This window comes from Cicer arietinum, chromosome 6 (assembly GCF_000331145.2).
Source record: "Cicer arietinum cultivar CDC Frontier isolate Library 1 chromosome 6, Cicar.CDCFrontier_v2.0, whole genome shotgun sequence".
In the NCBI taxonomy this organism is placed as follows: Eukaryota; Viridiplantae; Streptophyta; class Magnoliopsida; order Fabales; family Fabaceae; genus Cicer; species Cicer arietinum.
The window spans coordinates 13,965,282-13,977,708 of record NC_021165.2 but is presented as its reverse complement, the minus strand read 5'-3'; the positions used below and the strand labels follow the sequence as shown (position 1 = coordinate 13,977,708).

Genomic DNA, 12,427 nt, shown 5'->3' with positions numbered 1-12,427 from the left:
TATTTGAAAGAACACTTATTTCCAAATTCACTTAAAAATAAAACCCATAATCAAAGAGAACTTCCAGCGTCACCATCTCTTCATCAACGGCAGAAAAACACGCACGTGGAACGAAATCACGATCTATACCGTTCATGCCAGATCTCTCGGTCAGTTTTACGGGCAAGCAGAGAAACAGTTATACCCGTTGGATGGAAGAATTAGAACGAATCAGGGGCAGAAAAACTGCCCGAAACACCCTCGGGCAGATCTCATCGCCTTTAAGAAGTGGCTCATGCCCCTTCTCTTTCTCGCTCAGATTAGGGTAATCGAAATTCCAAACCCTACACGCTCTTTTTTCTTTCCCGTAGCTTCTCTCTCTAGATCCAGAAGCTTTGCCTCCGTCGGGGGCGCGTGTAGTTTCCAAACGGCGCGTGGTGATATCAGATGCGCGTGATCTTACGCGTTCTTAATATTCATGTCCTGTTCGACCCGCATTGGAAATTTCATGCCGGAGGAGTGCCGGATTCTCACCGGACGGCCGTGATTTCGTTTTTACATGGCATCCGCCGTCCTTGCCAACCGTAACGAATCAAACTGGCCGCAGCACAGAGGCGGTGGAGCAGGATTCATGGGTAAAGTACCTTACGCTAACCCTAACCCTAAATTTGGTAACAATAGGAGGACACAATCGCCGTCGGATGATGCTTCGTCCATCAACCGGCGATCCAACGATGTTGTCGCTAACCATTCACAATACGTGACCTTCAACATCGCCACGTACTCAAAGACGGAGCTCAATGAGCTTAAAAACCGTCTTGCATCGGAACTTTTACAAATTCGTCAGCTCAAGATTCGAATTGAGTCAGGCGAGTTTAAACCTAAGCCCAGCCACAACGGTGGTGGCCCCCCTAAGAAATCGACGAGCAAGAAGGTCTCCGGCAATAAACGACCTTTCCCTGCGGCTAGGGAATTAAAGAGGTCGCAATCGGAGATTGTGGACGTGATGAAGGCTTGCAGTCATATTTTGCAGAAGCTGATGAAAAACAAACACGCTTGGATCTTCAACAGTCCGGTGGACGTTTCGGGGTTGGGTCTTCACGATTACTACGATATAATTAAACACCCTATGGATCTGGGTACCGTGAAGGAGAAACTCGTCAAGAATGCTTATGCTACGCCAGCAGATTTTGCTTACGATGTGCGGTTGACGTTTAACAACGCATTGACCTACAATCCCAAGGGACATGAGGTTAACACCGCAGCTGAACAGTTTCTTGCGCGGTTTGAGGAGCTGTTTAGGCCGGTTCATGAACAATTCAATGATCGTGGTTTTGAAGAGGAATTGCAGGCCAGTTCATGGACACATGTTGAACCGGAGAGGATCAAGAAGAAAGAGAATCCGGTTCCTATTCCAATCCCTCCATCGGTGAAATTGCAAGAGTCTTTGTCTGCCCCAGCTAGTACTTCTAACCAGCCAAGCACTTCAAATCCGCCAATGGTACAGTCACCAGTGCACACACCTTCCCCGATGAGGGCGCCTCCGGTGAAGCCCTTGAAGCAGCCCAAGCCAAAGGCGAGGGACCCAAATAAGAGGGAAATGAGCCTTGAAGAAAAACACAAGTTGGGACTTGGGTTACAGATTTTGCCAGCTGAGAAGATGGAACAGGTTGTGCAGATCATAAGGAAGAGAAACGGGCATCTAGAACAGGATGGTGATGAGATCGAGCTTGATATGGAGGCTGTTGATACAGAGACTCTCTGGGAACTCGATCGATTGGTGACTAATTGGAAAAAGATGGTGAGCAAGATTAAGCGGCAGGCGCTAATGGATAATAATAATGTGCCTTCGAACAAAGGCAATGGGGTAAAAACCATATTGTCCATTTTTCTTCTTTTGAATGATGTTGCTTTCTTATTTAGCGTTGTTGATTATGTTTTGTCATCACATTCTAATTTGTTATCTGCATTGACAGGAATTGCCTGACAGGGAGAAGCTTGATGCAGCCCCTCCATCTGAGGGGAAGAAGCAAAAGAAGATAGAAACTGGTGATGAGGATGTTGACATTGGGGATGATATGCCGGTGAACAATTTCCCTCCTGTTGAGATTGAGAAAGATAAGGATGTAGGTGGTGGTGGTGGTGGTGGGGGCCATGCCAGTAGTAGTTCGAGTAGCTCCAGCAGTTCTGGTAGTGATTCTTCATCGTCGAGTGGTAAATCTTTTGACTACTTAATGTTTTGTAGTTTGTACTAGAAATTATGTTGTGGAGAATCCTCAATTTTGATCCTTTTGCAGATTCAGATTCTGGGAGTTCTTCAGGAAGTGATTCTGAAGCGGACAATGGGCACTCGTAGCAGGGCAGGGATTTTGGAATTAATGGTCATTTAGACCGATGCCGGTTGGCAGATCAAGAAATGTGTGCTTCATTGCCGTAGTGCTTGAGTGTCTGGGCTAGGTATGTCTATTTGATTGATGCATTTATATCACTTTTGCTGCTATGGCACAAATGTTTTGCAGATAGAGTATTTGACCGAATTTATGATGGTTGTCTTTAATTTTTGGTACAGTAGTAGTGAACATTGATTGTTGGTTTCAACGTGGGAGTGGCTAATTGGATTGGAATATGGCACCTGCTCCAAGATTTGCAATGTGACGACATAGATGTATAAATCTTTCCTACAACCCAAGGGTTTGGAAATAATCAAAGCATTTGTAGGCCAGAAAGTTACGTGGTTAAAAATTATCTAGTAGGATAGATTCTTAAGAAGGATAGGAAGAGAATCAATAGTATTAGTGATTTTTATGTGTTTACCTTGTACACATTACAGTAAGTAGATGAATCACCCTCCTCGGACTTCGGAGAAAGAATTTTTGCTGATCTGCAATTAACTTGTTTGGATTGCTAATTAGATGAATCCCACCTTTCCTATTGTGTTGGGATCAGCCAGGGAAAGTGAGAAAAGAGACAGTATCCTCATTGAAGAATCATATATACAAAATGAAAATGTAATTTGGTATATCTAAAGAGTCTCCCTCAGAAAATATAGCGATGGGTATATATATATATATACAGCCATCAAAAGCCCTTTAAATTCGTACATGAACTGAAAAGATAAATTTATCTATATTTTATAACATGTATGAATTTTAGGGGAGAAGCAGAATGAGTAAAATTAAATGTACCTAAAACCACATCCTCCAATGGGCTGGATATGTTTGAACACTGATGTGGCAGTCAAAGTTGGCGATAACAAGCCTGGGTGTGGTGGTCTGTTCAGAGATAGTGATGGTGGTGGGTTTCTCTATGAGTTTGATCATGTGCAACGCCTTTATTGCAGAATTATGAAGAGTATTGAAGAGCCTTCGATTCACTGGAAAGTAGTTGGAGATTCATCTTGATTTGGAAGTGGTGGTCTAGGCCTTAAATTAGGCTGAGAAGTGTTGAGCATTGTTAGAACATTATTCAGTATTTTCACTAGGAGTTAGATGTCAGTATCATACTTGTAGTAACAGAGAATTACAGATAAGCTAACACTTGTGCGGGTATTCTTGCAAATATAGGGGTGTTCTGAGGTTGATTTGCTCTCAAGTTTATAAGCATCCTTGTTCGTTTATCCTCATTGTAGTTCTCCTTGAGTTTTGTCCCTCTTGCAATTAAAACAGAGAGGAGTCTTTGATGTTTAAATATTTGTGTTTTAAGTTTATTTTCTTTGTCCCGAAACTTTGCTTTCCTAAGTTTTTTATTTTTTATTTATGTATGTATACATGTCTTTTTGCATTTTCCAATCGGAATGGAGATAAATCATGTTAGTTATTGTTAAGGAGTACACCATTTGTTCCACAAAATGAATCATTTTTTTAAAAGAGGTCATTTTTACAATTAGGTAATTTTTGTTTAAAAAATATTGATAAAATATATACGTGTCGGACTGATAGATAGATTACTACATGGGCAAATAAGATTTTAATTTTACATTTGAAGTGATAAAGATGTAGATGCTTTGAGTTGTCATAAAGAAATCCATACTTAAATATAAGGTCAAACTAGGAGACTTTTAATCAGGCATAATTGCCATTTTCTTTGTTCTCTTTCATACAAATAAAGCCGGGTGTAACAACATGGTATGAATGCAAAAATGAATTAAAACTACATGCAGTAATCAAACAAGATTGACAATTTTGAATTCAACAGGTAACTTTCCTCAGTAATCCTCTACAGGATGTTCCTTTCAGTTTCTCATCCCCCAATTCCCGGGAAACAGGTTTGAACAGACCCTGAAGCAATTATTATATCAGAATCTTTTTATCCAATTTGATTTAGAGAATCTCCTTCAACAATCCTTACTATATGGTAATTCTATAATTTTACAAAAGGAAGCCAAAGAAATTACTTGCTATATCTTTAATGAGTTTAATTTGCATCAACTATGTAAAAAGTATTACATAATCGGTAAAAGACAAACATTATAAACAGTTTTGACAAAAAATCAAATATTATTATAGATCTAACAGCTCAATTTACACTAGTGTATATAATTTAAATTTATCTATAATACTCATTGTATATTTCACATATATTAAAAAAATTGACAGTGTTAAAAATATGTCTGACTACTCAAGGTTGAAGCGTTCTCCATGTATATGCTAAGCTGCTCATAAGAACCATAAGAACCTATATGCAGAAGTTTCCCAAGAAAGCCCATTGTAATAACTCAATAAGAATGTCATTGATCAACCTTAACATTCAACTAGTAAACTGTAAATCAGTAGCAGTAATGCAGTTGGGAAATTGCTGAAATAAAATACGGACTTTATCCAAATCTGTCAACCAATCATTACTCAACTTTCTTTTGGTTTCCAGTTGGAGCATAACACTTTCAATTTGGGTCAGTTTTTTTTTTTTTTTGGTAGATGAATTTCATGGAAACATCAATCCTATAAAGTCATAGGAAATTGTTTCTCTGCTAACAGTGGTAATGCTGCATAAATTTGACCCTGAAAAGTGAAAACTATATTCAGACTCACATGCTCTGCATTATTATTATTAAGTTATCACAGAAAAAATTAGAAATATAAAAATATAAATTAGGCTCGGATCGATTAAAAGAATTAGTATAAATAATATTACTATACTTGCCTGGAATTTTAATGGAGAAAAATTTCATTTAAAGAACATAAGTTGAAACAGCACAAGTGGGAAATGTGCAGTTTTCACACCATCCTGATTTTTCATCTTTTGAAAATTGAAGTTAAGACACTATCCATTTTGAGCATTCAATCATTATCATCCCACCATCAGATGACAAATTATCCGATCAAAATAAATCAATTTAAAAGGTAATCAACAACTATATAGGGTCATTGATATATTATAAGATAATCAACTACTATTATTATTTTATCATATAGTATTAATTAATGATTATTATAAGTTGGTCTACTGTTGACCAAAACCGCAAGAGAAAGAGGAGAAAATCAAGATGAGCACCAATATACCTTGAAAACAAGAACTAAAGAGAAAGAGGATTCATTAAATATATAAGGAGAACGCTGATCCTAACTTGTCTCCCCAAACAAAATAAGGCATTAAAGGAACGTCAAATATGTGGATTTCATAAAGCTGTCAAGTAAATATTTTCCAGCATTGATTTCATGTCATATCAGTTATTTTTAATTACCTCCTATTCATTTGTCTGTTCAACTCCATTAAGTCACTTTTGCTTCTCACTGTTTAGTTGCCGCTTATAAAGGGATTATAGCTTAGATACAAACTCTAGTGGAGATGTACCTGCATGCACTCTAACGCTCAACTAATATACTGTCACTATCAGTTAAAACCTTTCTCCATCTGAATTTTCGATTTCTTTAGCAGCTTAAACCACTCTTGCGGTTCTTTAAGAATACGATAGGCAATTGCAAACAGAAACAGAAGCTATCAAAGGATCTGTTATCCTCAAATCACTATTCAACTAGCCAAGTAAGAAATAAAGTATAGGACTCGTGCAGAAACAAAACACTTGAATGGTCCACATAAATGTTCAAATTCCCTCAATGCTAAGTTAAGCACATTATCATATTTGAAATTAAATCAATAATCTCCTTCCGATTCCCATGATAAGCGTTCTGAACATGCTGCAACTCCGTCAACACTCAGCAGTTTATTAGTGGTTGAGTTCATGATGTTTTCTATAACTTTACCCTTGTAACAAAGTTACTTTAATTAAGAGCCCTCATTTTGTTTTTCAACACCCATGTTCTACAATCCCTTCATGGCAAAAAAGGGGCAATGATGCAAAAGTAACATTTATGATTAACAAAGAGGCACGTGCAATTTTCTTTATGTCTCAGTCATTATTATCGTCATGCCTTAAACAGGATGACATCCAGCTACACCACAACCCCAGCACTTATGGTTCTCCCAGACTAGCACGTTAACACATTTAGCATCCAGTGTGACGATATTTGTAAATGCAATACCTCTTTTGCACATGTGAAACAATCTTTATCCTAGGCAAAATGACAACAGTAATTTTAGCTTATCCAGGGTGGTTAGTGAGAGTGAGAAATAATTATGTACTGTGCATGTGCTGTTTGTTTTCTTTCTGGATCATTCCAAAAAAAACTCAAGATACACATTACTAACTTAAACTTTAATTATAAGCAAAAAAGGAATCTTAGTGTGCACCCTTTCTCCGATGAAAGTTTCACAAGTATATGCAAGTATCCAATCTAAGTGCAAAGTAATATTAACAGTCAGATCAATAAAGTTGGAAGTTTCTCCTGCATAAATTTGGAAGTTGTTATTCAAGCAGCCGTGTTCAGTACTAAAAAAGTACTATTAAAAAAGGAAGCCTTCTAGTAAAAAATGGCTTTAAACATTACATACAAAAATAAGCAACCTTGTATGATTCCAGCAATTATGTGATGTTTCATAATAATAAAAAATGCTACATAGCCACACCTAAATTGCCTCACTTCTTGACCTCCTCATACTCGGCTTCGGGAGCCTGCTCACCACCCTGAGAACCTCCATCTGATGAACCGCCACTAGAACCACCTGACATATGTTGTCCAATCTTGGACACAGCTTTGTTTGCAGCATCAAGCTTTGACTTAATTTCATCAGTATTGTCCCCTGCCATCGCCTTTCTCAAATCTGAAACTGCATCTTCAATCTCTTTGGCCACTTCACTTGGAATCTTTTCTCTGTACTCACCTAAACTCTTCTCAATACTATAGATGGTTGTATCTGCACTGTTTCTGATGTCAATAAGAGCCTTTCTTTCTTGGTCTTTCTGAGCATGCAACTCAGCTTCCCTGACCATCTTATCAATCTCATCATCTGAGAGTCCTCCTGATGAGCGTATGGTGATTTGTTGTTCTTTACCAGTGGCCTTGTCTTTGGCAGAGACAGTAACAATCCCATTGGCATCTATGTCAAATGTGACTTCAATCTGAGGCAAACCTCTTGGGGCGGGAGGAATGCATGCAATACCTCTTTTGCACATGTGAAACAATCTTTATCCTAGGCAAAATGACAACAGTAATTTTAGCTTATCCAGGGTGGTTAGTGAGAGTGAGAAATAATTATGTACTGTGCATGTGCTGTTTGTTTTCTTTCTGGATCATTCCAAAAAAAACTCAAGATACACATTACTAACTTAAACTTTAATTATAAGCAAAAAAGGAATCTTAGTGTGCACCCTTTCTCCGATGAAAGTTTCACAAGTATATGCAAGTATCCAATCTAAGTGCAAAGTAATATTAACAGTCAGATCAATAAAGTTGGAAGTTTCTCCTGCATAAATTTGGAAGTTGTTATTCAAGCAGCCGTGTTCAGTACTAAAAAAGTACTATTAAAAAAGGAAGCCTTCTAGTAAAAAATGGCTTTAAACATTACATACAAAAATAAGCAACCTTGTATGATTCCAGCAATTATGTGATGTTTCATAATAATAAAAAATGCTACATAGCCACACCTAAATTGCCTCACTTCTTGACCTCCTCATACTCGGCTTCGGGAGCCTGCTCACCACCCTGAGAACCTCCATCTGATGAACCGCCACTAGAACCACCTGACATATGTTGTCCAATCTTGGACACAGCTTTGTTTGCAGCATCAAGCTTTGATTTGATTTCATCAACATTGTCCCCTGACATCGCACTTCTCAAATCTGAAACTGCATCCTCAATCTCCTTGGCCACTTCACTGGGAATCTTGTCTCTGTATTCACTTAAACTCTTCTCAATGCTGTAGATAGTAGTATCTGCACTGTTTCTGAGATCAATAAGAGCCTTTCTCTCTTGGTCTTTCTGAGCATGTAACTCTGCTTCTTTGACCATCTTGTCAATCTCATCATCTGAGAGTCCACCAGATGACCTAATAGTGATTTGTTGTTCTTTACCAGTGGACTTGTCTTTTGCAGACACAGTAACGATGCCATTGGCATCAATGTCAAACGTGACCTCAATCTGAGGCACACCTCTTGGGGCAGGAGGAATGCCAACAAGTTCAAATTCTCCAAGACTTTTGTTGTCGGCAGCCATTTCCCGCTCACCTTGAAGCACCTTGATACCCACTTGAGTCTGATTGTCAATTGCTGTCGAAAACACCTGAGGATGATGTCAAAATTTAGAAAATACTTGTTACATATTAAAAATCATAATGCGATAAACATCCGTAATGATAAAACTGGCTAAAAAAATGAAAAGTTTATTTCTTGCAATGGTTCTCTCTTTAGCCCCTGGAATGTTAGTAAGAACTGTTTGCAGGGTGGAGCAGATTTCAATGTTACAATACTCTTGAAAGACCAAACACTTCCTCAGAAGTTACAAGTAGAAAACAACAGTCTTGAGTAATTGCAATACCTGACTCTTTTTGGTAGGAATTGTTGTGTTGCGGGTGATCAATCTGGTAAAGATACCGCCCAAAGTCTCAATACCCAGAGATAGAGGAGTTACGTCGAGGAGTAGTAGCTCTTTAACATCTCCACGAAGGATACCACCCTGAAGAGCTGCTCCCATGGCAACTGCTTCATCGGGATTTACTCCTTTGCTAGGACTCTTTCCAAAGATCTCTGAAACCACCTGCTGGACTTTCGGCACACGGGTCATCCCTCCAACAAGAAGAACCTCATCAACATCCTTGATAGATATGTTGGCATCCTTCAAACAGCTGTTACACGGTGCCTTGGTCCTTTCAATCAAGTTATTTACCAAAGCCTCAAACTTGGATCTAGTCAATGTGATGTTCAAATGCTTTGCACCAGATGCATCAGCAGTGATGAAAGGAAGATTTATTTCAGTTTGAGATGTTGAAGACAGTTCTATTTTTGCTTTCTCAGCAGCTTCCCGAAGCCTCTGCAATGCAAGCTTATCCTTTGCAAGGTCGATACTCTCAGTTCTTTTGAATTCACCAACTAGGAAGTCCAGCAATGCATTATCAAAATCTTCTCCTCCCAAGAAAGTGTCACCATTTGTTGCTTTCACCTGAAAAAGATGTTATCAGCAATCATTTCCATTATTATACCTAGTGATAGGTTACGAAAGATAACAGCATATAAGAAATAAGTGTTCATACCTCAAAAACACCATTAGAAATTTCTAAAATGGACACATCAAATGTTCCACCACCAAGATCAAAAACTGCAATAACACCCTCCTTGTTGTTCATCCCATATGAAAGTGCAGCTGCAGTGGGTTCATTGATAATTCTCTGGACATCAAGACCGGCAATTCTACCAGCATCTTTTGTTGCCTGTCTCTGAGCATCATTGAAGTAGGCTGGAACAGTAACTACAGCTTTAGAAATTGTCTTTCCAAGGTATGCCTCAGCAGTTTCCTTCATCTTGGTGAGAACAAAAGCACCAATTTGGCTGGGAGAATACGATTGGCCATTGGCTTCAACCCATGCATCTCCATTGGGTGCCTTAACAATCTTGTAGGGAACCATTTTCATCTCTTTCTGAGTTTGAGCATCATCAAAGCGCCTACCAATCAAACGTTTGGTGCCAGAAAGAGTATTTGTGGGATTAGTCACAGCCTGACGCTTTGCTGGTGTACCTACAAGCAGCTCTCCTTTCTGGTTGAAGGCAACCACTGATGGTGTTGTTCGAGCTCCTTCAGAGTTCTCGATAACTTTGGGACTCTGAGAAGGGAATAATATTAGTTCAGGAATAAACCATGCACTGAAAACATGTGTAAAAATAATTAAGAGAAAGAGAGTCTTGCCTTTCCCTCCATAACAGAAACACATGAATTGGTAGTACCCAAATCAATTCCAATGACATCGTTACCAGCAGGCCTTGAACTGTAGTACAAAAGTAATTATACAATGAGCAATTTGATGGAGAATCGGAATTACCAATTAGTGTAACACTAATAAAAACAGAACAACACAAAGTACCTGAAAGGTCGAGACAAACTTGCCCAATTGTGACCTGCATATGCTGTCTTAGTGCTTCCTGTCAACTGCACAACCATGCAAAAGAAAAATGAAAATTATCTTCTGAATAATGCTGACCACATATATGAACAAAACAAATCTAACAACCACTATTCTATGAACGATGCCATGATATCAACAATTATTATTCATATATTTACTATTCCACAAATAGAAAATCAATTCTAAGATTGTCAATCATGAAAAATAAGACTAGATGCAACAAAGCAATAGCGTCGTGTAACTGAACATGGGTAACACTAACAGTGAGGCCTAATCCAATAAAAATACACATAACCTAATTATCAGCAACAAGAAAAGCGATAGGTACTTCTATCTTTGTATATAAAAGGTGCGTGGCACATAAGCAATCAAATACCAAACCAACCAAAATCTGAAGATTCGCCGGCAAGTTGATTCTTCAATTATACAAAAAATGGACTTTAACTTCGCAATTTCAACAAGGTACCATAATCACAGAATCACGTCTCAGTCTAACAGATCTTATAAACTAATTATGTGAAAAGTATAAAAACGAAAAAGTTATAAATTATTTCCAGTTTTCAACGGTTTTCCACATAAGCTAACACAACAAACATTAAAAGAAATGTACAGAAAAAATTAAACTAGAGATGGAAATGAAGCAAAAGATATGTACCGATCGAAAAGCGGAGACAGATGAAGAAGCAAGGTTACGGCGTTGCATGGAACGGAGCAAGGCGGCGGCCATGGTGGATCGGAGGAGAGAGAGGGTGTACGCGAATGAGAGAGAGAGAGAGAGAGAGAGAACGAGAGAGGTTTAGTTTGGGTTGGGTTGGTTATAAATTAGGGTTTAGGGTTTTTGTGGTGACGAAATGAATGAGTGATGATAGTGTGCGGTGGAAATGAAAGAATCGTATTCGTGTTCTTCAAGACATACCAAATATTATTCAATTTTCTTTTTCTTTGAACACAAAAATATGTGCGAAAATTCGTGAGAGTTTCTAGCTGTAGTTTGGACCGAACCAACTGAAATAAAAATATTTAATTATTAATTAATAGAGTTTGTGTGGATAGTGGACCACTATATCAGATGAATCTTTTTAATCTAATGACAAATAACGATGTACACCATACGATATTTAGTTCACTTGTGCACATTAGAATAAGTCTATATAACAATATATTCTTTAATATAAAACAATAGTTAATTATATATATATATATATATATATATATATATATATATATAAATCAAATTGTTGGCTTATATAGTGTGTTAGTTAGTAGTAGGATTGTAAAATTAGGTCAATCTATTTTTATTCTATTCCGCTTCACTATTAACCTCTCTGAAGTGGGATGATCGGACATACCAACTTAAGTAGGTGAATTTTGCAAGTCAAAACTCTCATCTCGCGACCGACAAATTGATAGACTAGAGAGTTGACTATTCAATAACAAAGATAAAATTTATTGATTTGTACATAAATCGCACATTGATCTATTCAAAATTTAAAATTAGTCTACTAAAATTTAACATTATCAAATTATTATTACACAAATAATAAAACTTTAAGTTTATTAGACTGTAACGAGAAAATAGGTTAATTGTTGTAAAAAAATAATTTGGGAAAAATATCATAAAAAATATATTTTTGTAAATTAAATAATTGTCCAAACTCGTCACAATCTAATTCAGTTAGTTAGTTAAATAATATCAAATAATTTAAATGATAGAATTTAAAATCTCAATTCATCTTATTTTAAATAATATATTTATTCAAGAGATTCAACTCGTTTTGTCCCTCTTAATTTGCGGACTATAATAAATATACAAATTTATTTAGTATTATCATCAATCTCACATGACAATTCACTTCGACTAGGAGAATTCGTCAATGTGACATGTTATCTCCTTATTTATTTGTTTCATGAATTGAAAGTTCTTTCTAAATGGTAACTTGTTGATCAGAAAGTGTGGAAAGCAATCGAATCGAATAAAGGAAGTTTGTCATCATCCCAC

The 12,427-nt window shown here is 37.3% G+C and overlaps 3 protein-coding genes across 5 annotated transcripts; 1 reads left to right on the top strand and 2 right to left on the bottom strand.

Moving 5' to 3' along the window:
- The first annotated feature begins 283 nt into the window (after positions 1–283).
- LOC101492234 (transcription factor GTE7-like) lies at positions 284–3,685 on the top strand. 3 transcript variants are annotated; one of them, XM_073369808.1, is made up of 4 exons: positions 284–1,780; positions 1,956–2,193; positions 2,277–2,436; positions 2,549–3,685. In XM_073369808.1, exons 1-3 carry the CDS (start codon positions 539–541, stop codon positions 2,333–2,335), a joined length of 1,539 nt encoding a protein of 512 aa, XP_073225909.1. In that variant the 5' UTR covers positions 284–538; the 3' UTR covers positions 2,336–2,436; positions 2,549–3,685. The 3 variants fall into 3 exon arrangements, with proteins under 3 accessions (XP_073225909.1, XP_012572444.1, XP_012572443.1); XM_012716990.3 differs by having other exon boundaries at positions 285–1,846; positions 2,552–3,685; XM_012716989.3 differs by having other exon boundaries at positions 285–1,846.
- Positions 3,686–6,743: 3,058 nt separating this feature from the next.
- Positions 6,744–7,489, bottom strand: LOC113786973 (heat shock 70 kDa protein, mitochondrial). The gene has a single exon (XM_027335242.1). The coding sequence runs from the start codon at positions 7,487–7,489 to the stop codon at positions 6,953–6,955; it is 537 nt and encodes a 178-aa protein (XP_027191043.1). The 3' UTR covers positions 6,744–6,952.
- Positions 7,490–7,761: 272 nt separating this feature from the next.
- On the bottom strand, positions 7,762–11,336 carry LOC101491898 (heat shock 70 kDa protein, mitochondrial). Its single transcript, XM_004504815.4, has 6 exons — positions 11,084–11,336; positions 10,387–10,451; positions 10,212–10,290; positions 9,562–10,128; positions 8,850–9,470; positions 7,762–8,594 (listed from the first exon to the last, which is right to left on the bottom strand). The coding sequence occupies exons 1-6, from the start codon at positions 11,153–11,155 to the stop codon at positions 7,971–7,973; spliced, it is 2,028 nt and encodes a 675-aa protein (XP_004504872.1). The 5' UTR covers positions 11,156–11,336; the 3' UTR covers positions 7,762–7,970.
- Between the last annotated feature and the right edge of the window lie 1,091 nt (positions 11,337–12,427).